The 27,957-nt window shown below is 42.7% G+C and overlaps 2 protein-coding genes across 4 annotated transcripts in view; both read right to left on the bottom strand.

Moving 5' to 3' along the window:
* Nucleotides 1-851, bottom strand: part of LOC116440998 — a 66,002-nt gene extending 65,151 nt beyond the window's left edge. Inside the window, exon 1 of the mRNA XM_032102450.1 lies at nucleotides 173-851. Within this exon, the coding sequence (XP_031958341.1) occupies nucleotides 173-771 (599 nt within the window). The 5' untranslated portion in view covers nucleotides 772-851. The remainder of the gene's footprint in view (nucleotides 1-172) is intronic.
* On the bottom strand, nucleotides 849-23,522 carry SFT2D1 (SFT2 domain containing 1). Of its 3 annotated transcripts, none has more exons than XM_032102447.1 (9): nucleotides 23,361-23,520; nucleotides 18,651-18,673; nucleotides 17,315-17,401; nucleotides 15,452-15,534; nucleotides 11,970-12,051; nucleotides 9,548-9,583; nucleotides 8,735-8,793; nucleotides 7,363-7,392; nucleotides 849-5,150 (listed from the first exon to the last, which is right to left on the bottom strand). In XM_032102447.1, exon 9 carries the CDS (start codon nucleotides 2,190-2,192, stop codon nucleotides 1,230-1,232), a length of 963 nt encoding a protein of 320 aa, XP_031958338.1. In that variant the 5' UTR covers nucleotides 2,193-5,150; nucleotides 7,363-7,392; nucleotides 8,735-8,793; nucleotides 9,548-9,583; nucleotides 11,970-12,051; nucleotides 15,452-15,534; nucleotides 17,315-17,401; nucleotides 18,651-18,673; nucleotides 23,361-23,520; the 3' UTR covers nucleotides 849-1,229. The 3 variants fall into 3 exon arrangements, with proteins under 3 accessions (XP_031958338.1, XP_031958339.1, XP_031958340.1); XM_032102448.1 differs by lacking the exon at nucleotides 23,361-23,520 and adding an exon at nucleotides 20,290-23,290; XM_032102449.1 differs by lacking the exon at nucleotides 18,651-18,673 and having other exon boundaries at nucleotides 4,437-5,150; nucleotides 23,361-23,522.
* Between the last annotated feature and the right edge of the window lie 4,435 nt (nucleotides 23,523-27,957).

The following is a 27,957-nucleotide window of genomic DNA, read 5'->3' as shown; positions in this document are numbered from 1 at the left end:
TCCACTAAGTAAATTCAACTTAACGTGTTCATACATGTTCAAACATTAATTTGCAAAATACTTACAGAATCACAGTAAACGCTTAGGTCTGACTGTTGTTCTGAGAAGCTGGATAACAACAATACAAGAGCAACAGTAGGTGGCCGAGACACTAAGCCTGATAAAGACTTACCCTTCCCTTTCCGCCCGTAATTTTTGTACACTTGGCCTCTCCCGTCCCCTCCTCGCCTCTCCCAACACACAGAGCTCTAAGGAGCACCAGACATGGCCATAGCCCGGAGCAGAGAAGGCTGCAGCGGGCCCCGGGGATGGGAGGCCGGGGGACGCTGACAAAGGATGCTGCTCTGAGCTCCCTCCCTCCTTCCTTCCTATTCCACCTCGTACATTGACAGCAGCTCGAAAGATCGGATGTATCTGAATTACTGCCTGGGCGGGGATGAAATCGCCAAGACCCAGCCGCTCGTCTCCGGTTCCCCGGCACAGGGGACTGGAGCAACCTCTGCCCACGCCGCGGCCGCCCGCACTGCCCCATCCTCCTCCCGTTGTCCCTGTCTCTCCCCGGGAGGGCTGCTCCCCGCTGGCGCGGTGGCCGGCACTGCTGCCATCTGCCCCGGCAGCGACGGGCTGGCCCCCGCCCGCTCGGTACCCTGCCTGCGCCGCCTCGCCGAATCCGCGGCTCTGCGTTCTCCCCGGAGCCGAGATGTCGGCGACTGTTCCGAGGAGCAAACGTGTGAACGGCACAGGCTCTTCGCACGGTGACCAGCCCGCCATCCTTACCTTGTGGATACCGAGATAGGGACACCGCCAGGCTGGGACGGCCCAACGCGAAGCTATCAAGGCGCAAAGGCTACCGCAACACAAGAGTCCTTTATTCAAATAAATAAAAATGAACTTTTATATACAAATATACAAAACCATTACGCACATTCTATAAAGTAGTCAGAAATCTTTAGAAAAACCGCGAGGGTGGAGGCAGGACGCCCACAGCCGGTGCCCTCCCTCCCAGCACCCGGGCACCGGCGGGCGGAGGCCGACGCCGCTCCTTTGTCCCTCGCCCCGGCGGCGGCGGCGGCGGCGGCGCCCCGAGGATCGGCTCCGGGCCAGGGGCTCCGCTGCTCTGGCGCCGACAACAGCACACGGAACACGACATCGCGGATGGCGGCCCCACCTCCCCCCGGTCCGACAGCTCCTCTAGCCCCCGCCGTGCCGCTCCCCGGTCCTGGCGGGGCTCAGAGGGTGCCCAAGTGCGGCAGCGTCTCCAGCCGTTCGGGGTGGTCGCGGCCGGCCGCGCTCTCCACGCCGCGCAGCCACTCGGTGCATTTCCGCACCAGACCCTCGTCCGCCGCGGCCCCCGCCTCCTCCTCCTCGTACTCCTCGTCATCGTAGCGGTGCCGGTCGTTGAGCAGCGAAACCTTCAGCAGAGCGCGCAGGTCGCCGCGCCGGGCCGGGGCGGCTCTGCCGGCGGGGGAGGGGGCGGGCTGCCCCCGCTGCCGCTCCAGGCTGCGGCGCTGCAGCACCCGGATGGCCTCCGGGGGCAGGCTCAGCGAGAAGCGCCCCGCCGCCTCCCCCGGCGCCCCGCCGAGGCTCTCGCAGGAGCGGCTGCCCGCCCCCGGCGCCCCCGGGCGCCCCCGCGGCTGCGGCGGGGTGGGCTGGGGCCGCGCCGCCCGCTCGGCCGGCGGTCTCCGCGGCGGCGGCCGCTGCAGGGACGAGCAAGGCCAGGAGCTGGAGAGGGGGCCCGGCCGCTCCGGGGGAGCCCCCCGCGCCTTCCTCGCCCCCTTCTCCTCTGCGGGCCGAGGCGCTGCCTTCTTGGGGGCCGAGGCGGTCGCCGGCGGCTTCTTGGGCTGTGCCCGGGCGGCAGCGGGGGAAGAGGAGGCGGCCGGCAGGATGGCTGGCAGGAGGGGCGGCAGGGTGGCGGGGCGCCCGGGAGTTCCCTCCGGCTCGTCGCTGCGCGCCCAGGGAGGCGCGGAGCGCGCTCCGGGCAGGGCGGCGCTTCTCCCCGCGGGCGGGCAGGGCCCCGCGGCGCGCCGGGGCTGCAGCCCCATGGCGAGAGGCGGACGAGCAGCCCCAGCCGCCGGCGCGGAATGCGAGCTCGCTCCGCGCCGACAGCCGCCGATTTTCTCTCTCGCTAACCCGTCCCCCTTCCCGCCCTTCGCCCGCCCCGGGAACACCCTTCCCCAGCGCGGGGTGGGCATGCGGGCGGGGACGGGGGTCGTGCCGGGACGGCCGCCCTCCCGAATGAGCCGCACTGGTCGGGCGCGATGCGGCGCTACTCCGGCGCCTTTTCCCGGTCCTCTCCCGCCCAGCCCAAAGCAGAGCCGAAGTAAAGACGGATATGGCGGGGCTTACGCCCCGAGGGCAAACAGGCTCTAAATTCATCTCGAAGTCTTCAAGCGTCCAAGCGTGAAAAGGCAGTATTTTAAAATTGTGTTAAATTCTCTTGCCATCTTAAAAACATGAATGATACCTTGAGCTCCTTGATTCCTTGCAATATCGTGAATAAGGGCAGGCAGACAGGACAAGAGACAGACACAGTCAGACCGAGGGCCGACTCAGACTTTGTGGACAAGCGGTGCCTGGCTTGGTAATGAAGAGCATAATCCAGAGATCTTTCTAGCCTCAATGCCTTCTGTGACAGAGGTAAAGCACATCCCCCGTTGGGTTTTTGTTTGGGTTTTTTGTTTTATTTTGGGGGGTTTGTGTTTTGTTTGTTTGGGGTTTAGTTTTTTGTGATGTATGAGGCAACAATTTCCTACCTTTTCAAGTACCCTAGCCAACAACAGAGGTTTGGAGAGGTTTCATAGAGCAGTAATAAGTAAATATATATTTCCAATGGATCCAAGATTATTACCACCACTCCAAAATTTAGTCTTAGAAGCCACAGCATATAATTCCTGCAGCATTTACTTCAAAGTACTGTTTTAACTAGGATACCAAAACTTTATCAAAAGATGGGTAGCATGTATGCAATCCACAGGGTCTGAGATTTTCACACCTATCGTTCCACACTACCATGATGGGTATTACTACTGTACTGTGAAGATTCCCCAGCTGTGAGCTCTTGGAATACTCAGACAAAGTAAACAAAGACAGGATGTGAAGGAACAAAAGATACAGACAAAACAACACAAGACTGTGTGCTCTGTATCGATGGAGGAAGTAAATGCTTAAATGTTCAGGAGAGAAAAAAACCAAATAAGAAGGCACATGGTCTGGCATAACAGACCAAAGTGCATATAAAAGCATACCAGTACATGGAACTTTTGGCTCTTCAACCCATTCTCTCCTGGTGACCTAAGTGTTAACAGATGAATGGTAACTTCATCATTTACCATAGTGGATAAATAAATTAAAAAATTTTGAATAACCAATGCCATTCTAATTAAAGACTACAGTGAAGGTGATTGTGTACCACCAGATGGGCAAAACCAGCTCTGGAGCAAACGAAGGCCTGGCCCTGAAGCACCAGTGGTATGGGATCTCCCCACAATCAGCTGAGATCAGCAACAGCACATACGGAAGGGGCAGTCACTTTCAGGACAACATCCACCACTGCCTAAGCACATCCTACTTCATCTTCAAAGCAAGCTGAAAACTAAAAGGAACTAAAATTTCACCCAAGGGTGCCCCAGCACTCAAGGGCTGTGGGCAGAGCTGGAACAGCCGTCACTACATCCCACAGCATTAGTGAGCCCAAGAGCCTGCTGTGGGGCCAGGACTACCTGGCCCCCTATGACCAGGAGGGACAATGCCTCCCTGGCAATTTATTGTTACTAATTAGTTAAAAGGTGTGGCTTAGTTGGAAGTCTAGCTGCAAAATAATGCAATCACCCTGTACACAGCTTCCTCAAAAGTGGTTGCTATGTTTTGCAACATACACTGAGATTGAACAGGAACATACTGTACCTCAATTTGTCTCTTTAGCCTGAACCCTGAATACTAAAAAGACTGGGGTTTTCCCCTTCCTGACACTGCAGATCACGTCTCTCAAAGCCATTCCTTCTTCTATATTTGTGGATTAACAGAAAAAAAAATCCAAACCAACTCAGTTTTGAACATACATAATTAAGCACATCCATCCTGTGCAAAAAAAAACCCCTCCTGCAATATAATATCAACCATCAAACATTAAAGATTTAACTTTGCTCCAGAATAACTGGATAGTTCTTAGTTGAAAAAATTAGAAATGAGAACCTCTTACTGAAGCCAGACAAAGCCTTAGAGTACTTCACTTCAATCTATTACCAGAGTAAATCAAAATGAACAGTTTGTCTAAATACTAAAAACAAAGAACCTTTAAAGTCACTTCTGCAAATCTATGCAGCAAATTTGGATATAGTAATATACATATCCCCCTTTTTATGCTTTCATATTTATTCAAGTGTAATGCTGAAATTTTCAGCTCTCTATAGCCGATTCCTAAATAAAAATGTATTAGGCACTTTTAAAATGAATTTATTTCAAAAGTCTCATTTATACATTAGCCGTAAGTTCTTTTAGTAAAAAGTATTTAGGTATGAAAGTTTTTTTTTTTTTAAGTCATTTAAAATACAACTTTTTAATAAAATCCAACAGGTTTTAAACATACCTTTCACATTCTCATTAAGTTCTTTCCATAAGGCACATGTATAGGCATTTCAAAGGAGCAGTTAATTACAACTTTCCAAATCTTTACAACTTTTATAAAACGCTCTCTTTGGAAAAGCATACAATGGATAATATACAAACATCAGTGGCACATTGCAAATTTTAGACAGAACTATAAATGAAATCTTTATGCATACCCAGACCTTGGTGACTTACCTCCACTGGGGAATAAACCGTTACTGGATACAAAGTAGTGTTATGACTACTCTGCATAAAGTATTTAAATGTACTTTTTTGTTAAAAAAAAAAAAAAGCCTGGAAGTTCCAGGGTAAACACAAATAATTCTTGAAATTTATGTTGAAATCTGTTTCTAGTAAAAACTATTTAATCTCCCAAGTGCAAAAGGCAAGGAAAATACTAAATTGCTACTGGGTATTTCAGAAGTGGAAAAGTAGAGTTCTCTGAGCAAAATTTACAGAGGAAAAAAGTTGCCTTTTAAAGCGGATAGTGGTTCCGGGTTTTAATTTACCCTAGACAGGATGAGAAGCATTTAATCACAGCATCCCTTTAAAAAAGAAAAAAGGAAAAAAAAAGTCAGTGAGGATATTTGTTATTTTGTTTCCATGCATCTAAACCATTAACTATTTACAATTATAAATATGGCAGAAACTAAAGACAGATAGCAATAGCTTATCACATGCAGGATCTGTGTGTGAGTGGCCCTACCAAACCAGCTAAAGCCCAGGCTCCAGCCCGGTCTGTACCGAGGTTCTTCCAGGCTGTTTGCATTGCAGCCCATGCTGAAATGCAGACACAGTGCTGGGAACTGCTCTGCAGCACGTGGGAGGCTGAGCAAAGGGCAGAGCCCGACTGCGCAAGGGCTGCCCAGCAAGGGCACAGCTGAGGAGCGCCCAATCCACAGCAAGGCACAGCTGCCAGGACTCCAAGCCACATCGGAGTTGGATAAAGCACAGGCTGAAGGGTTAAAGTGTGCACTGACAGTGCAGGATGGAGAGAGCTGATTCAGCCCTAAGGTTTGGAAGATCTGGAGGGTTCTTTTTTTTCAAATAATAAACTGTTTTCTGTTCTCTGATTGTTACACTCAGATCACTCACTTTAGTCTCCTTTATTTTAACTTTTCCCAGAAAAGTAACAACTTACTAAGGAGTGGAATTTGTATTCTGTTGCTAGTCAGTTTCAAAAAAAGAAGAAACATACTATCATCACTCCTTAAAGTCACTTAGCTGTATGCATTTTGGTTTTGTTGCATTTGTTGTTGTTTTCATTTGGGTCTGGTTTGGTGGGGCTTTTTGTTGCCACGCCAACTGGAGAGCTACCATTAACTAAAGAAAACAAACAGAAACCAACAACCTCCACCCCAATAAACCCACAAACAAGTAAATTGTTCTGAAGAGCAAACCATGAATGGAGTTAAACCAAGGAGTGGTAATTTTTTGAAATCAAGAGAAATGCATACTTCAAACAATGACATAATACTATTCTCTGGCACTTAGCACGGTTTAAATCACTGTTCCCATAAGAAAGGCAGCCTATACAACATATTTATGATACCACTCCACATAAGCAAATAACTCAGTAATCCCTAAAGAAATCACAGTGTTACCAAAACCAGTCTATATAAAATTCAGTTCTTTGGCTCTTAAAATCTAATAGATAGATAAACCCAAAGAAATTAACTGGTGCATATAACCTCATGTTTTTCTCCCCAGAACTTAGAAGTACTGTTGGTAGGGAAGAAAATGTCAGAGAGACCAGAAGCTCAATGTGCTTTCTCTACAGAGCAGACCATTAAAATAAAAGAGAAAAAAAAGGAATGAACCTACTGAGACTGTCTCCTGGCCACAAGAATTCAGAATACTACTTTTGACTGGGTCAGCTTGAGTTGTCAGAAATAGCAAAACGACGGTTTGAAGCCTGAGTTCAGTTCTTTTATTCACTGTAATTATCAACTACTATCTTTGAAAAAAATCCTTCCTAGATGAAATCTGAAGCTTTAAAAAAACATAGTACAGGTGTTTTGGCAATGCTACAGGAAAATACCAGCTGAAACAGGTAGACAATACTTTGAATTCTTTTTCCCCACACTTCTACTACAGAAAACCTCACTATATTGAAGTGCTTAATTCTTTCAAAAAAAAAAAAAAAACAAAAAAAAAAAAAAAAACACTTCTGGAAAGACCAAACAGCATTTTACATGAATCACAGAAAAAACAGATTCTTACATTTGATTACTTGCATGTGTTTTCACTATGTGTTTGGTCTGCTTTCATTCGCTTTTTGTACACACAAGAATGTCTTTATTTTCATTCTGGCAAGCTTCTCTCTTCCCTTTCAAAGCATTGCTTTTGCCTCTTCTAAAAATGATGGAGGAATTTGGAAATAGGAACAGAAGCTGCCACTATGTTGTTTGTTTGCTTTTAACTAGGACCTCAGATCCATAAGCTACCTTTAATTTTAGTTACAGAAAAGTCACTATTGCATCACTATATTGCTAAATCATTGAAGAATTTAAACAAAACTTTGATATATTTCCAGTGATGGAAACTAGAGAGAAATTTATTACACAGAATTACTATGTATTGTACTTCTATTTAAAGCTTATATTAAGCATAACTTTTAAGTTCAGCTATGCCATTTTCTAAAAATTAAAAGAAAGGGAGGATGTTATATTTTTCCAGACACATAAAGTATTTCCCCTCCCGCCAGCATAAAGGTAGCTGACTTTTGTTAAGACGGAAATTATTATGCAGACTCACCTTGCAAAAGGAATATAAGACAGACTATACCTGAAAAAAAGAGGAAAAAAAGTATATTTGCAGAGCGTTCAAGTCTCTCCTAGAACCAAATTATTTCACTTTAGCCCAGCATTAATAAAAGCAATCTGTTGTAACAAAATTTTAAACAAGGTTACCTATTCAATTTAATGCTTATCTGAGAAAAGATGACATGTTTGGACAAGAACTAAACATATTGACAAGGACTTGGTAGTTTACTTTTTCCTTGTTTGGTTGGGTTTTCTTCTCTTTTTTTTATGTAGTTCATAACTTCTATTGCACATGAACTTAAAAAAAAAAACCCTGACTTAATATTGCCAAATCCAAAAGGAACAGAGATTTATTTTTCCAGTTTAAAAGACAATCTAAATTACTACGCAAACATACATCTAATCATATTATATATGTAACTAAATACAGATACATGCTGTAGTTTAAATAATATTCCACAATTCTGACACTCAGACAGCTTACAAATCTATTATTCTCTGAAAACTGCTTCTCACAAGCCTCCAGGCAGCGTTCTGTTCTCATGCCCAGCCTGATCAAACCCTAGGACTCTTTAACAAATGTGAACTGTCTGCTGCAAACACGTGCAGCACAGTCTGAGCTAGCGGTCTTCCCTCTATCTAGCACCATGCCCAGCAGTCCCTGTCCTGAACAAATGGTTCCTTGTCCTCAGACCCACGTGCAGTATAGACTGTGTATTCAGGGCAAGGTCAAACAAGAACTGTGGTCACCTTGGGTTGCCTGAGAGCTAGCACCAAGTAATTCACCTGAGACAAGGACACAAAGCGTGTATCTCTGAGGAGAAAGCAGTAACTTCCAGAACTTCTGCCAGGCTTGCAAGCATTCACCTGACTGCACCCACACACTGCCAAACCCAGTCCCTGAGCACACTCATGGTCATCACAGTACCTGCTGCACTAAATTCACCCTCTCACATCCACCCACTCTTTACCCAGTGCCACTGTATATTCCCAGGGCAGGACGTACCCTAGGAAAATGTTTTTTAGTTTCTTTCACTTCAAAAATGAAAAATTAGTTAGAATTCAAAAAAGAGGAGATTATACTGTTACTTTCACAACACAGAAAAATCATGAAAATTTTTTTGCATATATATTCCTTTCGTATGGCTTCAGATAAGTTCATACATTGCAGAATATACTTCAAATTACCATTTTTGCAAGACGATTGAATATAGATTTTGCTGGAGTTACACAACCTAGCTGAGAAAAACAGATTGAGGCTAGCATTTGGGCACACTTATATGTGAACCATATATATATAGGTTTATAATCATGCGGGTGTAGGGGCAGAGAGAAGAAATTAAAAGGAATTTTAACAATCTTACCAGGTCATTGCCAAGAACTGCAATATGCAGAATAACATCGCCAAACCTTTTTTGTTCCACTAAGTAAAAATAAAGCAAATACTGCAAGTTAGTTCATTTTGCACCACTCCAGTCTATACTGTAAACAATTGGCACAGTCTGTTCAATCAAAAATTGAGTTAACTGACATTGCCTACATTTCTTTCTCTGAATTTGTTATTTCTTTCCCAACAACTCTCCATTAATTTTATCCATCACTCCATTAGCATCATGCTATGAAAACCTTTTCTAGCTTTGAAAACACCTAACAACACCAGTGTTAACACTCACTCACATCACTGTACTTCTGCAAATATGGAAGTTCATTCCAGTGACATAATTACAGCTACAGAATGTAACTACAGACAGTTTTCAACCAAGATGCTTGAAGATACTTCTGGGTTTTTTCCGTTGTCTTAACCAGCTTAATACTCTGTATCCATGGCTTCTAAAGATGACTACACACTCTCTGATATTTTCTGACAAAAGTATGCACCACTGAAACAGTATTTTAACTTGCTTTTCTTTAGTTTTTATTCTAGAGGTCTGCAGACTGAACCTGATGCTCTAGATTTTGCATACTCATCTACATCACATGCAGGTGGAAGGATGCACTTGCTTTACAGCCAGCAGGCTCATCACTCCACCTAAGCTCAACCACAGCCAACAACAAAATCACCACACACAACGAGCTCACCTTTCCTCCACAACTGAACTGTATCTTAAAGCTACAATACAATTAATGTACTAATGAAGTTAGATTGCTTTTTAGAGGAGAAAAGTACTCTCACTTACCCAGAATACAGCACACAGAGTCAATATTAGGCAAAGCTGGGGTGAGGAGAGAAAAAAAAAAGGATGAATACTACAAATAAACAACAAAGCAAGTACAGTAACTGATTCCATGTTTTCGGTGGGCAATCAGCATTTGAAAATTAACTTATGAAACAAGCAGAGCCAAAGGCTGTTGTACAGTGACTATATGATGAACTCCATGTAAAGTAGTGTATTCACGGCCAGAAGGGCTGAGACAAGTCTTAGAAGAAAGACAAGTCAGGAGTTGACCTCAGGAATCAGAAGGAGTATAGCCTGGTGTGTGCACCTTTATGTGCTGGTTCTGTTAAGAGGTGGGCTTAGGTGACAAAGCTTTATTGAAAGGAATCAAATAGTCTGGTAACTGCTACTCTCTTATTCCACTACATACTATCATTTTAACCTAGTATTTGTAACACCTGTCTCTCACAAGAAATATGTGTGCACCGCTAGGAACAACCCCTTATTAAAAACAACCATTCTCAATTACTGTATCTGGCAAATACAGGCTATGCCTCATCTGCCAGTGCTTTTTCATCTTCTGACAGTAATGAAGAGTCTGCTACGGAGCAGCTGCCTCAGGTACAATGAAAAAGCTCACAGGAAGCTTTGTTCAAAGTGCTTTAACACTTTGGATGGAACATTACTAAGATATGCCAAATAATCACACCATTTTGCAAGCTTAACCATCAGTTAGAACTTTTCCACTAAATCTTATCTGGCTTCCTCCACTTGTCATTACACATAGTAGAAAACAGAACAAAACTACAAGTTAATTTTCGCTTGAAAAAAAATTTGTTGGTGTTTTATTGAAAGGAATAAAAATAACAGACTCTTTGGAAATTTTCCAAACATGTTTGTGACTCCTCAACTGCCTACAATTCTAGTTTTGTGTTACGATGGGGATTAAAACAGCCAAATTCATCCAAAGTTTTCAAAACCTTTAATTTTCCAGTTCTTCTCTGTTTTACTGAAATTTCCATACTAAAAGCCTTAGCTCTCATCCAGTGTTCATGTTCAGCATTAGATGAAACCTTTCATTCTCTCTTTTCCCAACTTTGTTGGTAGCCTGGTCTGCACAGGTAGGTCTGTGATGTTTGCTCTGCTCTGTTCTCTTTCCATTTCCCTGATGTGTCCTGTTTTTACAGCCTTCAAAGCGAGTTCTTTTCTTTGTCACCATGTCTGAGCATGGTGGATGACAGGATCATCAGAGCAAAATGATTTTTGTGCCTGCTGTTTTAAGTGTCTGGCTTAGGCTCTCAGTTTCACTGGAAAAAGCCCACAGCTGTAAACTGTTGGAGAATTCATGCTCAGCAAATACAGACTCTATGAGAACTGGAGATATTCTTGCACAATTTTAATTCAGGCCTACAAAACATTAACTTCCTGGGACTTGTAACTTGGTATGAGTTGTAAATAATGACAGAACAACAAAAAAACCACCACTAAAACAACACAAAACAAACCTCTTGAACAAAACTTGGAGTCTAAGCAATGACCAAGTGACTTCCCCAAAAGATATGGGCAAATGTAAGCTTCTTAAACGAGATTATAACTTTTTTTTTAATGTGAGTGTGTGAGAGGAAGAACATACAACCCCCATATGACAGCCATCCAGAAGAATTTATGAAGACATTCTTACCCACTAATCGACTAGAAAAACAAATTATATGATAGGGAGAATAGGAAAGCCAACTACACTTCAAAATTAAAAGTTGAAACAAATCAGTAGGAACAAGAGAGAAAAGCATAAAACAGAGAAGGAGCAAGGGGACAAAGTTGTTTTAACTACCTAATATAGACCTTTGGGATAGGAATTCTGATATTGGAGAGAAGGTTTTTTTCCATCCTCCTGGAAGAAGAAATGATGGTCATGGAAGTAAAGGAGCCAGGGATGTCACAATGGAGCATCTCAAAGCCGAACATGTGGCCTCCCAGACTTTGGGGAAATAAATTAATTTTCTTCATTGCTTTGAAGATTCTGAACCACTGACCTTTACAGACCAAGCTGCAGCCAACGAACAACTGTCAAGCTACAATTAGTGACCACTGACTTTTCACAGTAGCTAAAAAATCTCTCACCTTGTTCTTGAAGAAAATATTTTAGAAAATAAATTAAAAATAATTAACCTGGTATTAGCATTTACTAAGAAATATTTAGTAAAGAACATTTTACTCCAAATGATTAATTTAAAAATCATAAACAACAAAAACACACACATTCACAGAAAGGAGGTAGATGCTCTTTGTGACATACAAAGCTAAACAATTTGATGGTCATTTCTCAACAGAATGAAGAGGTAGACTGAGAAGTAACCTCCCTTTAGAAAAGCATTAAATTTAGCTTTGAGGCTAATGGAAAATACATTTTTTTAATAAAAGGAAACAAAACCAGTATATTTACCAACATCACAATTGTAGCTACTAATCGTTTTGGATCAAACATTGCTTTCAGTTGCTTCAGTGGTCCCATCAGGAAACATGTACTAATAGGAGAAAAAAACCAAAACAAATTGTAAATCACTTTCAAATAACTCTTTCTAAAAGACAGTAGGTAATTAACCAGTTTTCCAACAGATAGATGACTACAAAGACTTTAAAAAAAGATATTTCAGTGCTTAGCAACAGAGATTCACTAGAACAGAAGGTGAAATACTCCATGAATTTAGCCCTGGAAACAGTTTATGAGTCACCCTTGGTCACGAAATTCTTTCCAAAATATTACCATAGTAAAAAAAAGTAACAGGCAAATACAAGAACACTTATATTGGTTGAGATAAGAGACGATAGAGAGTGTGACAAGGATATACTTAAGAAATAACAGAAGAGCATAGAAGCAAATCAGTTTTCATGAACTCTTTCATTGAATAAGAAGAAAAACATTTCCACTAATAATCTGTTTGATGGTGCTGAATGCCATTTATAAATAAAGACAATTAAGGAAGCAGTGCAGTTACAGTTAAATTTAAATCATATTAAGAGACACGAAATGGGAGGAGATTAAACAATGACTATAAGTAGCTCTACATGAATTTAGAGATGGGTGGGTAGTCAAAGATGTTTTGATTGTTATTTTAAGATGGCAAGCACCAAAATACATAGAAAAAAAAAAGATGAGAAAACTCAACTGCAGAAGTAAATGAGATCATATCCAAGATTTGAGGAAAGATAATGGGAGCAAATACAGTGGTTAGAGCTTTTTACATTACCAAAACAAAACATTCTGCTATAAGTATAGCAGAGGGTTATCAAGTTGAAGTCTAGTGAATTTTTTGTTGAAGCTGTTATTTATAACAACTGACTTGCCAAAATAATGTCAAGATTACAAAGACCAACCTGCTGTAGAAAATTCTTGTTTCCCAATAGATTTTTTTTACTCGGGCAGAATGCAAGTAGCTACAATCAAGATTACAGGGAAGCTCTACCTCTTTTAGTCAAACTCAGCAAGCAAAAAGGCAGGAAAAAGTTCAGTAGTTTGTATTAATCTTCCTACTTTTTTCTACTCTTAACTACAGTAGCAGTTAAGTAGTTAACTTGAAGGGAGAATGAAAACCATCAGCAACACCACACGCTGTACTTTCTCATGCAAAGAAATGCCATCTGAACTAAGATTTCACAACCTCAGGAGTAATTCTCTGGCTCAAATATTTGAGATGAGTCTCTTCCTTGTCATTCTGCTTTGTAGAAAACACAACAATTTAATGAGTTAAAATGCCTGTAATCTTGTGGTAGTCTGAATGCTTTACTACAGAGCAGAAAACCTAGTTTAACTCCTTTTCTAGTCATTCAGTTTTATATGAAATGAAGCAGGGAACAGTTTGATAGAGTTTCCTCCTGAAACCAAGAATAAGCCTCCTAAGATAGAAGAAATATGGGAATCCACATTCCAAGCAGTAAATAGAGCTCTATCTTCCACATCCAAATGTTCTCCTACCAGCAACTTTGCACATGTATCTCCTTCATTTTTTTTAATCTTATGTAGACAAACCCCGAATGTCCATATTAAATGGAAAAAAGTTTTCACAATTCGATAGGAAAAGTTTTGAATTAACTGCAATCCAAACTAAATTCTTCTCAGTATTTTTTCATCTTGTCTGCTGGGCCATAAAATTAAATTAAGACAAAAAAAAAGGGGCTGTGAAGAACTAGGAGAAAATATCAGTTAGCTAGTAGAAGAATACAGATGAAGAAAATATGGTGGTAAAAAGCAGTTAAGTTTAGGCCACAGGAAATAAGCAGAAAAAATACAGAAAGCAAAATGCATTGTTTGTAATCTGATTGGCATTGAGAAGACCGACACCACAAGAGTTTCTCCAGATATGAGAAGAGATTCCATAGGGAGCAGAAAGAAAGGCTGGGAAAAAATTCTAGACACCCTCCAGTTAAACAGAATAATTCTTTTAGACACACCACATTCTGTAGGAGATACACTCATCATCCCTGAGGATAATCAAGTAAGTACCATTGTTTCCATGTGCATGGTTAGAAAATGACAGTAAAAACAAGCTAGAGGGGACTGAACAGGCTAGTAAGAGTTTGCATCTTTGGTTTAAATACAGACTTGCAAATGAGCCTAGAAAAGTTTAAATCTGCTTGTCAATTTGGGACTTCATTGTCATCTCCTACTGTTCTTAGAACACACTTGCCTGTTGTTTATATCTCAAAGGACTACTGAAGGAAAAAGGGGCCTCTTTTCTCTTCTAATCTTAGCTGGAGTCCAGACTAAAGTTTTCTAGCATTCTCCTAAAAGAAATACTAGTCTGTAAAAACTTTCCTCTTAACTCAATTAGACTCGATTAGTAGTAAGTTTCTAAAATGCTCATTTAATTTTAAGAAGTGAAAACACACTCAAAGTACCAGGTAAAAAAATCACAACCAAAAAACCTTACTCCAAACCAACAACAAAGAAAAAAGAGTAAGATAAGGGAGAGAAAGGCAAACACTTAGCCTTGCCTATCTCCACTATCAACTTTTTGTCTTGTTTTAGTATGAGATGGAATAGTTCTACAACTGAGACTCAATGCCAGTATAGCAACTATTGTCTCCTAACAAATTTGTTGAGGAAAAGCAGTACACTTTCATGTTTCTCTAATGCTTATGTCACATTACCTGAGTTTCAACAGATTAACAACGCTTTGACTCAAGAATTAAGTCACTTGAGTGAAGTCATAGAGTCCATGAAAGTCAAGACCACACTCCGTGGGGTTTGAGTCCCATGACCATGCCTCAACTACTCTAAGATAGTAAGAGGAGGACAAACAGAAACTGAAAATACCTTATGGACATTAAGTTGTTTCTTATGCGTCTTTCAAACTGTGAAAGGAAAGTTTTCCATTTTAAGAGGCCCTCTTCTGCAAATTATTTCAGGACTGTTACGTGAAACACTTCAAAGAACCAAACAGAGAGTTTAAAAACACACTACGAACCAATTTTAGATTCTGCCTTCAGCCTTACAGTCAAAACAAGGATTTCCTGAACGTTTCCTTTTTGAAAGAGTTTTCTTGGAAACAGGATGATCTCTCTGTTAAAAACAAAAAGCTCCTTCCAGTAACAAGGAATCCACACAGTGGGCAGACTACCAGTTTGCTCCTGAAGCTGAAGTACTTACATACCTGGCAGAAGGATTTAGCTGTAAAAAGTAAAAAACATTCAGCTAGCAATTTGTTACTCATAATTTAGATAGCAGTTGTGATGTGTCCGCAAAGAGGCGTGTAAGATAACTGATATACAACAAAACTGTAAAACAAACAAGTTTTTGTTATTAGCATTTCAATATGAAACAATGTTGTTTATATGCGACATAGACAGCACTCTAAAATAAAAGCAAATGGAAATGTAGCTGAAAAGGAGGGTACTTTTCTAATAACAATAACTAAGAAATCATACCTGGCTAGTGCAGCAATATTTCCCAGGGTGTAGAACACTGCAAAAAGTTTGATCCCCTTTGGGAGCCATAGCAATGCTGTTCCCTATAAAAGACAGGTTATTGGTATGTTTGCAATCAGTTAAGTCAATTTATTTAGATTTTTATAGTCTATAAATACAACTTCATACTGCAAAGAGCATCATTCTGACATATACTAGCAGAGCACACTGCTCTCAGAGTTGCAGCTGTCACTACCCAGAACACTTCTATTGCCACCTGCTGGCAGACAATGTGTTGGTTTACTGTAGTTCCAGATATTTTTACAACTAGGCAATGTTTGTTTACTGTTCATATTCTATTCACAACACTTTTGCTTTTGTTACAATGCCTCACTGTACATCCTACACCTCTGCACACAAGATAAAATGTCATAAAGCTGCACTAACATTCACCATCTCCTTTCTCCTCCAATCAACCATTTGGACTTGCAGTCTAAATACACACTGAGGCTGAACAGAAACATTTCAGAACTCTTACTTCCAGATATCTCTTCCCTCCGCTAAACTTAAAAAAATCCAAAGCCTTCTGCTGATCACAGCTACCTATGATGATCAGGGAGAAAAGGAATCATAGCATGGTTTGGACTGGAAGGGACCTCAAAGATCACCTAGATCCAACCGCCACTGCCATGGGCAGGGGCACCTCCCACTAGACCAGGCGGCTCACAGCCCCATTCAGCCTGGCTTTGAACATTGCCAGGGATGGGGCATCCACAACTTCTCTGGACAACCTGTTCTACTGCCTCACAATAAAGAATTTCTTCCATATATCTAACTTAAATTTTCCTGTTTTCAATTTGTACCCGTTATCCCTTGTCCTATCACTATGGCTCCTGATGAAGAGCCCCTTCCGGGCTTCCCTGTAGGTCTCCTTTAGATACTGGAAGGCTGCTATGAGGTCTCCATACAACCTTCTGTTCTACAGGCTGTACAGACCCAACATTCTCAGCCTGTCAGAGCCTAAATAGAGCCTCAACTAGAAGCAAAACAAACTGTGATCTGCACACTGTCCTGAAAAAACCCAACCAAACAAAAAAGCAACTGCATTCTACTCAATTGCAATTTCAGTGGAAATCTGTGGTAAAAGGAAAAGAGGAAGAAAGACAGAGGGAGGACAGGAAGGGGAGAGATAAGGGGGAGGAAGGAAAAGAGGGAGGACTTCCCCCATGTTTTTTCACCTTCTTCTGGGAATTTCCATGCAGCTGAAAAACTGCTTTCTAGTGCAAGTTACCTGTGCCTGATTTTGACAGACCCAAGCAATTAAGAGATCTCAACTCTTAACTGCAGGCTGGAGACTCCTGCCAGCCCCTAAAGTTCAGGAATGAACAAATGATTTGCTGACTGTAAAACCAGCAGGAGTGCAGCAGGTTTTTCAAGTGTCAACACACAACCACAGTCATCACCTTGATTTGTTGAGTGTGACATGCTACACATGTGGTTTCTTCAGCTTTTAAAAACCTTTCAAGCTTCCCCCCTCTTTTATCCCTTTATTAGAGAGAATAAAAGTAAAATGGGTACACACCTCTTTCCTAATACACAAATTACAAAAAATAGGGTATATTTTGTCGGTGTTCAAGCCTTTTAGTAAGAAAATGTATTATGCTACAATAAAAATGCTCTCTCCTGTAGTTGGAAGAAAAATAGCCAAAATCATAATTTAGAGATCAACAGCCAATTATACATTTAATGTCCACTTAAATAAATGCATACAAAATTTAGAATACAGGATAAAGGAAACACAGAATCACATAGAAAGTAGGAATGTGAATGAGGTTCAGCTGTAGAACAGTAATAAAGCACAAGGAAAAAAATAACTTTACTTACAAGAAAAGAACACAAAATGCCAGCAACAAAGCATATGCCAAACCATCTGACTCGAGTACCAAAGCTGAGTGTTGAGGCATCAAGGACCTTAATAGGAAGAGAGGAAAAAGAGGCATTACAAACCCAGTTTTGAACAATCTAAAGAACGTTTTTTTTCTTTACCACCAAACTCCTGAATTTCAAACAAAATAATTTTTTAGCTGGAAATAATTATTTTACCTTGCTTAAGAGTCGCTTGTGTATTAATTCTTTCATATTACAAAATTATATTATCAATTTGGAACACGTGGAAACATATTTACAAACAAAGAAAAAAGACAAAATCCATAAAGGCATATCCTGGCATGCAAGCAATTGCTGCTTCACTTTCAAACCGATTTTCTTATTACCACACAATTGAAAATAGTCAGAATTGTACCAAATCAAAAGAATGAGTGGACCTCCTAGCAATCTGCAGAGGAATTAATCTATTTGTGCAACACCGTAGGTTCCTATAGACATTACCACCTTTTCCTGTTACTAAGAGGATCCCTTGTACATATTAATGCCAGTACCCACTGCAAGCATTACAACTGCAATTACTGCTCCTTACAGGGTGAGGGTGTAGGCAGATCAACACAGCTTGTCTCACCAGACTAGGATAACTTGCTGAAAGGGAATATTTCACTTCCTGCTTCTCCAGAGTGACTCCAGAACATAATGAGCTGAGCTACCTGACACAACGCATGACAAGAGAACAGAATTAGTGTTCCTTCTATTCTGATGACCTTGCTAAGGAGCCAAGCCAGCTCTGCAAGCTGTCAGAAAAGCAGCAGGGGTGATGTAAGGAAAGAGGCAGGGCCATGTATCTGGCAGAAAGGCTCCTTTCAGCAGAAGTGATTTGTTAGATGTCCTCAGCTCATCTCCACCCATGCTGTAAGAACAATGAATTTCAGTTTACTCCCGGTCACTACAATTAAATGTACTTTCTATTCTAAACCGGCCTATTAAGTGAAGTGTTGCTTCAGCTTACATAAAATTACTTTAAAAAACCAACTTTCCTATTTGTTTAGATGTCACAGGCAAATTTGCTCTCTTGTTATCGAGTCAACAGGTATTTTAATCAAGTCTTATTAACCAAATATACATGATAGGCCTTTCCCAGCCAATGAATATGGTATTTCTTCTTATCTCTTGAGAAAATTCTCTTTCAGGCAGTGGTCAATGAACCAAGGAAATCTGTTACTGCTTAGAACAATTTCACATCTCTACAAATGAAGAAACTATATCTGCACGCACGCTCACATACAGGTGCTGTGATGACAGAACTTCTCAAAGCTCAGAAGATGCAGCTTACCTTGTTAGGTCCGACACTTTATCCTTATGTATGCATTAAAGAAACAGACAAAAACAGTAACTGAACAATGGCTAAGTATTTTAAATCATATTTGACAGTCATAGTCCTGAATGCCTGCACATTTAAGAGTAGGAATAGCTGGTAGGACACAGCTGAAGATACCCATTTCAATCCTGCCTTTAGTTACACCTATTCATGCAACTAATCCTAAGCATGCAAACACAAAAAAAGAGTAAAAATTCTTTCCATCCATGTTCAGAAATGAAGTGTACATAGGCCATACTATCAGTAAACGCAACACACACATTTCAGATTGCCTAGAAAACAGGGAAAGGATGAAGACCAATAATTTATTCAGGTGCATCAGGCTCATTGCTGCCACTTACTGCTCTTCTAATCTTAATATCTGACAGTGCTCCTGAAGTGACTACCAGGACATTTCATTCTTCAAATAAATTTGAAAATAGCTTTATCTTCATTTAAATCCCTAACAGTTAAGAGGTGAAAAAATAAAAACAAACCAAAAAAAAAAAAAACCAGCACAAGAACTAAGAGAACCACACAAAGGCTTGGAGCAAAAAAATGCCACAAACCCCAAAAAGTTAGATACATTTTATGGATTTAACTCTTAAAAACTTCGATTGACAATATATCCACATGAACTACAGGAAGAAAATGAAGGCTCATCCTCCAACCATTCCAGGTGATGTCACCATTTATATTGTCAAGCTGAACCTATTTAATGCAATGTTTGAAATCCAAAAACTGGGGATCTGGTAATGCATTTTCTTAGTCCCTGATACCTAAGGGGACTGAGGGAGACCTTATTGCAGTCTACAGCTTCCTTATGAGGGGAAGCAGAGGGGAAGACACTGATCCCTTCTCTGTGGTGACCAGAGTCAGGACCCGAGGGAACAGCAGAAACTGTTACAGGAGGTTTAGGCTGGATATCAGGTAAAAGCTCTTCACCCAGAGGGTGGCTGGGCACTGGAACAGGCTCCCCAGGGCAGTGGTCACAGCACCAGCCTGAGAGAGTTCAAGAATCATTTGGACAATGCTCTCAGGCACATGGTGTGGCTCTTAGGGATGGTGCTGTGCCTCTTGGGGATGGTGCTGGGCAGGGCCAGGAACCGGACTCGATGGTCCTTGTGGGTCCCTTCCTATCTACAACTTACACCTTTTGGGTTTCATGGAAGCAATGGGACTCATTACCTTTCCAAGACGCCTGTTTCAACCCTGCGGTGAAGCACCTTGCTGCAAAAGTTGAGTTACAGATACACAGTTCAACTGAGTAAACCACAGCTTGTGCTAAAATGCCAGGCTCACTCCAGAAGCTGAAGACCTGACACTGCACATATCCTGCCACACGTGCTGCAGGCAGTAATTCCTATACTAGGGGCCATGAGACATCCTGAAGTAACAACTTAGGTTCTTAGGGACTATGAAGCCTAAAAAAAAGTACATCTAAACTACCCTTGCAAAAAAAGCAGGAAACAACGTAAAGGTGATAAAGATTTTTTTGTGCGTGTCTGACATAAATTATACAGCTAATCCCAGATTTCAGACAAAAAGAGTTGGCATTGCAGTCTATGATATTTGCATTAGCAAAAGCTTTTATTTAGGAGACTGAAAAAATTACCAGGCATGTTCCACATCTGTAGTTCATGTGGAGGACTACACAGTAGTGGTGGCAAGGGAGTTCCTGCAAAACATACCCTTCTTCCTATATGGTTTATCAGCTTGTTTCTAACAAGAAAAAGAAAAATTAAACTGAAATCAACAAAAGGAAATCCTTAGTTTTTTAGTGCTAAACTTTAATGCCAAATTCCTGGGCAAGAAGCAAAGCTTTTTATTCACAGGATATTTCAAGCAAATACTATATAAAATAAGTGACTGGAATCTGGAAGGGGGACTTTCTGAAACATAAGGAACAGTCTTGCAATAGTCTGATACACAAGTTGGAAGTGCCAGTAACAGCATCATTGCTGAACAGTTTGCAATGGACACACAACAAACAATATGAATGATAATCCACAAGGCTGCTTTTGATGAAAACTATTTCTTGTAGCTCTGAACATTCACCTAGGCTCCCCCCACATATTAATGATCTTATAACAGCTTTCCATGTAGGCAAACAGAGAAACATAACCACTTTGTTTTACTATTCTAGAAGCTAACAATGACACCTTTTCTCAATGGTAAATATGCAAGTAATGGAGAAAATTCAAAGAGACACTGAGTAAATTTGCAGAGTTGAGTTTCTAAGCCACAAGGAAAAAAATATTTATAAAGATATATTTTCATCTTTCCCTAACAGGCCTCCTTATTTGTATTTCTATCAGCACTTGAGAGTAAAATATAGGAAATGTAATATACATTTTCTTATGAAAATATTATAAATACCTGGTCTATTCCTCTTTGTTGAAATCTTGTCGAGTGTTTAAGCAGCTGTCAGCTGTCACACGGACTGATTTTATATTAGTTTTGGTGCTGATAAAACTAAACAGCATAAGGCTGCCCTGAAAACATCATAACACTGCTACACTTACTATTTATTATTGATCTTTTTGGTAATGAATTCCTTTAATTTTTTTATATATATATTTAGAATAATGGATCTAATTGCAGCAAGAAACAACAGCTGAAGAGTTTAGAAAGTACAAAAAGACTTCACTGAATCATCACAGAGTTATTTCATTATAGACTTTTCTACTTAGCAGGAATGACTACTGACTTCATGATAATGGTTCTGCAAAAAATCAAGGGATAGAATACAGATATATCTATGGACTTGAACCATATGATGGCTATTACACAACTATCAGATACTCCAAAGAGAGGAGCATTGTTTTCAACCAAACACATGACTTGTCTCCAGAGAGATCATTAAAACCGCTCAAGATTTTACACAGACAGTGCATACCCTCACATGTTCTTTCACAGCCCTACCTCTTACCAAGTGTTCCTCTCTGCATGGGTGCACAGACTTTTTTGCTCTAATGCACACACTTTAAAAATAGTCAGCACCACTCAGCTCCAGCTTTAGTGAACGTCACGTATGAATTTCCTCTCTAAAAAAGAGGCTTGATTTCCACGGTTCTACAAACACATTGCTACCTTGAGAGAAAAATACAGCTGAAAAATTGCCTGACCTAAACACTGGACTTTTTTCTTAAGTCAAGGGGTATTTATTTATTTTAAAGAGCTCTCTGGTTCATCTCAGCATGAAGCTACTTTGCACTGCACCAAAGACACATTTATAAGTCTTCTTCTATCAGGTACTGGATAGGTTTTAAGTATAGGCAGATTTTTCTTATTTAAAGTCTTTTCTGGCTATAACGGTATCATTACATGCAATAGTGAAATCATGTATAGTTTAATTACTGACATTTAACAAATTAGCACATTCTTAGCTATCTCCTCAGGAAATACACCTCAAATATAAAAGCATTAACTACGTAGGCATTTATCTACTAATTGCCACCTTAAAACAACTATCACATGTGCCTCACATGAAATGTGCCTGGCGATGGCAGAATAATTCTCTTGGAACTGAACTGAGATTAGCAGAAATGTAAGTATTTCCTTGATAATTCTGAGAACACCAGGTGAAGCATACCTCCAAAATGCTGGCAGCCAGTTCTGGTGTGAAAGGGCACGGATTCTACACTGCTTCCAGAATCAGTGGACACAATTTAGCTGCTTTGCTGTGGCAGAGAAGCCAAACTCATGAACCTTGAAGATCAACAGCAACTCAGTGCAAAACTAAGTGATGCGTATCAGCAGCAAGCTGCTAGAACTAATATTATGCCAGCTGTGCTCAGGCTGTGCTGGTTCACCAAGGTTTGTGAGCTGCAGCTCAGATCCCAGCTACGTTCCAACCTCCTCCACCACGCTCCAGCACCCTCTAAGTAGCGAGCAGTATCAAGATATTCCTTGATGTAGGGCACTTTGACCTGCAGTCACATGAATTGAGAGGGAGCAGAGGGAATGAATGGTTCTTTGTAAGCATGCGCAGCTTTATTTCAACCTAGAGATTAATTCTCAGGAATGCATGGTCTTCAAACACAGTAAAAACGAAACAAAAAAAAACCCCTGACGATGAGGAAGATAGCGGGAACGAAACAGAAAAATTAAGCCACACTTAAGGAGTAAGGGGCAAAAAGTAACTTCAGCAGAATATACATAAAACGTCTAAAGAAAACCCTTGCTTTTGCAAATTTAAGGGTATAGGGGAATGGAGAAGCAATTTACACTGAATCGCAGAATCAGTAGGGTTGGAAGGGAGCAGTGTGTTATGCGGTCCGAATTCCCTGCCTAAACACAAGAAAACTTCGCAGAAACCAAAGGACCCCAAGTCACCAACACAGCCAAAAGCTTCACACACCAGGAATTCGCCAAAACCCATCCTCTGGGCAGGGCCTGCTGCCCACAACCCTCGTCCCACGGCGCACGCCGCAAACTTTGCTCCCTCCTTCGCCTGCCCATCTCTGCCCCGGTCGGGCAGGCACCAGGAAGCGGGGTGTGCGTGTGCGCAGGCCGGGGACGAAGGAAGGCAGGGTGGGGAACACGGCAGCGCCCGAGCCACGGACACCGGGATGGGGATGGGGTTGGGGACGGGGCCGGCGCGGGGAGGCTCCAGCGCCGCTCGACCCCCGCGCGCCCCGCGCCGGAGAGGGGGAGGGAGAGCGGGCTCCCGTCGAGCCGTACCTGCGCCGTCAGTCCCTGCTCCTCGTCGTCCTGCCCGGCCAGCACCCGCCGCAGCTTCTCCATGCCGGCCCTCCCTGCGCAGGGCCGCGCCGGGGGTCGGGATGGGGCGGGACGGGGCCGCGCTCCACCACGGGCCGCCGGCCCAACCGGGAAGTGACGCCCGCCCCGAGGCGGTGGCGGGGCCGCGCCTGCGCACTCCGGGCCGCTCCGCAGCATCTCCGTGGGACGGCGCTGGCCCCGCCGCCCAGCCGAGTGCGCGGGTGGGGCGAGGGGGCCCCGGTGTAGCCCTCACTGGAGGCACCGGGGAGGAGGAATGGCTTTTTCAGCCTGACCCCGGCTTCATCGTCGCCCGCAGAATCGGCCTTCGCACAGCAGCGTGATTCTCATGAGCGCGCTGAACACAGAACACAGCACCGTGGGTGCGCAGGGCTCCGGTAAAACCGCATTAGGACACGCTGGGGCACCTCGTGTTCAGGTGGAAATTCCTGAGCATCAGTTTCTGCCCATCGCCTCTGGTCCTATTGCTTGGCACCACCGAGCAGAGCCTGGCTCTTCAACTGATGCACAGGAAGTCCCACCTGGATACTAGGAAGAAGTTCTTTACTATGCAGTTGACCTAGCACTGGAAGATTGGCCCGAGAGGTTGTGTAGTTTCCCTCACTGAAGGTCTTCAAGAACCATCTCGATGCAATCCTGTGCCGTGTGCTCTAGGATGACCCTGGAGCACAGCGTGGTTCCGAGCAGCCGGCGGTGTCCAGCTTGGCCTGGCTGTTCCACGGGCACGGTGCAGGCGGGCCGAGCGTTTGGTCACTCACTGTCAGCCGGCAGGCACACTGCGAGCCCCAGCGCCAACAGCCTCGGCCCTCCTTCAACTGGGGGTGCCTGAGGTCTCCAGCACCCACTTGGGAGCAAGCCAGGTGTTCTCCCAGCTAGAATGGGTGGGGTACAGCGAAATGGCATTAGGTGTAAACACCTTTTCCCAGAGACTTGCAGTGTGGCGCTGTGTGGTCTGTTAGCCTCTGCCCCTGGAGGAAGGGGTATGGCAGAGGCCATCACGCGGTGCTGTGTCTTAGCTTTGCCTGCTCGTTCCCAGCGACATTCCATCCTCCATCCACTCTGTTCAAGCCTGGTCATTCCGTGTAAGTCTTCCCTGTCCTGCTCTGTTCAGACGCTGCCTCTGTGCCCCCTGGGGCTGTTCCTGCATGTGTGTCTCTGCTGTTTGACCGGCCTTTGGACGAACACCTCAGCACTGGTCTGGGTCATTTGGGGGGGAATGAGGTTGGTGGTTGGGGGAAGGGGTCCAGGTGCTTGCAAAGTGACAGCAGGCAGCAGCGTAGGCTGGGGCAGAAGAGGAAGATTAGTGATGATGGCTGGGTAACCTGCTGCTGTGTGAATGAAATTTGATAAAAGCCCGGGCAGCAGAGCACCCCGTGAGGCTCTTAGGACAGAAACCTTCCCTTCCCACCCTCCTCCCCTCCCCACACACGCTTAGGAAGTTTCCTATGTGCCTTCTACCGTGGCTTTTAGGTGAAACATTTGGACACAAACTATACCTTTCCAACCTGATGACAGGCCATTGGCATCTCAGGAAGCTTTAGGTCAAGGCTAAAGTAATAATGGGAGAAACACTTGCAGACATGGCAAAATGTCACCTGAGGCAGGCAGCATTGCCGTACCTTGTGAGGACCTGAGCAGGGAGGACAGTGTATAAGGGAACAATATAACCATTACCCTGCAGGCGGGGAAGGAGAAACGGGAGAAAGAATGGACAGGGTATATGAGGGTATATCTGAGTGTGCACAAATCATCTTTCTTAGTAGCCCCCAGAATTGTAACAAAATTATTTGTTACAGAAGTGTTTTAATTCCAAAGCATATATGAGAGCAAAATATAAAAACAAGAAAGTACTCTTTGGGCGTTTTTTCCCCTCCCAATTTATAGATAGATATGGATAGATGCAGACAATTTAAATCTGAGTCTAGCCTTCTGGTCTGTGTGACTTTAAGCAGGAGTTGTTGGCTGTGCCTTGGATTACTGGTGGCTTTCTGGTTGTACAGGGAGTACAGGCAGGAAAGCACCTGGCAGAGAGCAAGCTGAAGCTGTTCTTTTGTTTCTGCATGAACAAGTGCACAGAGAAAGCAGAGAAGAGCAGTGCACACTCGGGCAGTGTGGGGTGTCCAGCTTGCATCCTACTGCTGTCCCATCTTCCTGCCTGCAGCTGCCTGGGCTCTGCAGCCAGCCTGGAACCCACAGCTGTTTCACTCCTGAGCGAGGCAAGGGGTGGTTTTTGTTTCCCTGCTATTTTCTTGAGCAGCAGGTTGTCATAGTCACACCAAATGTATTTTTCCTAGTTTCCCTGCTCAACAGAAATTCTTAATTCTCTGTACTATCAGGGAATACCATGAGACAGTCATTACCTTGCCAGGAAAAAGAGGCAGTTTGGAAGGCCTATGATATTCAGTGTTTCTGTGCTGATGAACTTCAGCTGGTAAGGCAGCAGGATCAAAAAATTACTCTTATTTTCTAAAAAGCTCAAATTCTTTTGCTAACACAAGTCAAAATAGCTGGTACAAAGCATCATTATGCCTTTAGATCACAAACCTACCACCTCTGGAGCTAATTTCTGGTTTTATGATGACAGTGTTACGGATTTGCAAGCCTCACTTTCTCTATTCATAAGGAATGGTGCGGTTTGCTTACAAGTTTCATTGATTCTTGACCTTACTGTTTTGCATGTATCTGCATCTAAATTCAAAGCTAACTAGAAAATCTGCGAAGTGATGTTGTCTTCCTGAAAAATATGTGAATTCAGCCAACTTACTGAATTGATGCAGTTGGTGGCATACTTTTAATGTACATAGAGCAGTGTCTGTGCCCTTCAGTCTTGTAGCTCCAACAGCTGTAAACCTGTAAACACTTATTCCACAAAAGTAACAGTCCTGTGATTGCTCTGTCACACGTAGGGCTCTAATGACCTGCCCCTCCCCACCTTCACACTTTTTACCTTTGAAAACGGGATATTTGAATGAATACTGCTGAAAGGTTAGTCAGGGGTTATAAGGAATGTTAAACAAATGATCTTACAGAGACCTACTGGGAGCAGAGTAGAAAACAGAAAATATAGACCTGCTTTGGGGACTTGCCTATTCCACTTGGTAAGACTCCACCTCAGTCCTGCTGTATGGAGCAAATACATCACACAAAGCAGCAGCTTCTGAAGCCATCTGAAGGGAAGCGAGCTTAACAGTGGGGAATGAACGCCTTTCATAGCTTTTGAAAAGATCCTCTGCTCCTGAAAATGCAGCTATAAACATCTTTCAACAAGCCTGCATTGCTGACAATAACAGGTAGAGGTGATCCAAAAGCAGGGAACAAGGAAGCAAAAGCTGAAAAACGTATTCCCTTTCTTATGCCTCAGTTCAGGAAACCCATCTTTTCTGATTTGTCTGACCCCTCCTGCAGATCAGCCTAAATCACAGGCCACGTGGCAGCTTCATCCAGCTTCATGGTAATTGTTTCTGCTGTGACTCAAACCTTTCCAGATCCACTCATCGTTTCTCTAGTAACACAAAGTAACCTCACTCACAGGTCTCTGGTGTAGAAAGCTGAGGGATACAAAAACCAGCTACAGATGAGCTATTTCCCGGTGTGCTTGGCAGGTGTGGTTATGATTCACAGGAACACTGTGAGCTACTGCAAAGCTTTGGAGGGAAAGGGAATAGTCTTTGTTGGCTCACTGTGGCCAAAAGAACACATGCAAGGAAGTACCAAACAGCCTTATGAGCTCAACTCTGTGTGGCATCATGCACTCACATCAGGTAGTGCAGACGCTTGGTCAACTGATACACTACTGGAGACCCTGCCAAATCTTTGAAGCCGTTCCTGTTACTAACAATAATCCAGCTGAGAGCTGAGGCTGATGTTTATCGCGTTACAGTATAAGAAACACAAAGTAATAGATAGGTTACTGATCACACTGCTGGCTTTGTGCTTTGCTTCCAGGTGACCCACAGCATCAAGTGTGTACAAAAATACCTTCTAGTTGTTGCTTTGCATGGCTTCCCCATGAACAAATGCAGCAATTGTTTTAGGATTTTAAGTCATCCTAGGTGCAAGGAGACATGGTATATCCGAATCTGTAAGACAGGAACATTTGAGATAATCTTGCTACTCCCTTGGCACTGAAACAAGTTAAAATCTGGAGATCTTCCTGTCCTTAAACTGTGATCTCAGATCCTGTCAGACTGCAACCTGATGCAGTGACAGATTAAAGAGGACTAATATCTTGTCCTGTCAGGAGACACCTTTAAGATTTCACACTACCACATTTCCTCTTGAAAGAGGCTATTGGTATCATTTACATGACTCCAAGAAGGCATCCCTTTAATTAATACAAACCTTAGGACAAGAAACACGATACGAAATTACTCCCATCAGCCTATAAATCAATATTATTTAGAGCAAGTTACAGCAATGGTTCTCCCCTGAGTAAGTTATGTACTAAATGTTTTCAAAATTATTAAATACTTTCAAAATTTTAAGTGGCTTACTTTGTACCTTTACATTTTTCTAACACAGTGGACCAAATACAGCCACC

This window comes from Corvus moneduloides, chromosome 3 (assembly GCF_009650955.1).
Source record: "Corvus moneduloides isolate bCorMon1 chromosome 3, bCorMon1.pri, whole genome shotgun sequence".
In the NCBI taxonomy this organism is placed as follows: Eukaryota; Metazoa; Chordata; class Aves; order Passeriformes; family Corvidae; genus Corvus; species Corvus moneduloides.
The sequence above is the reverse complement of the archived record's forward strand: the minus strand, read 5'-3'. Positions and strand labels throughout refer to the sequence as shown.

Coding starts and splice junctions, on each gene's coding strand:
- SFT2D1 (XM_032102447.1), bottom strand. CDS start 2,192: ATGCCCACCCCGCGCTGGGGAAGGGTGTTCCCGGGGCGGGCGAAGGGC.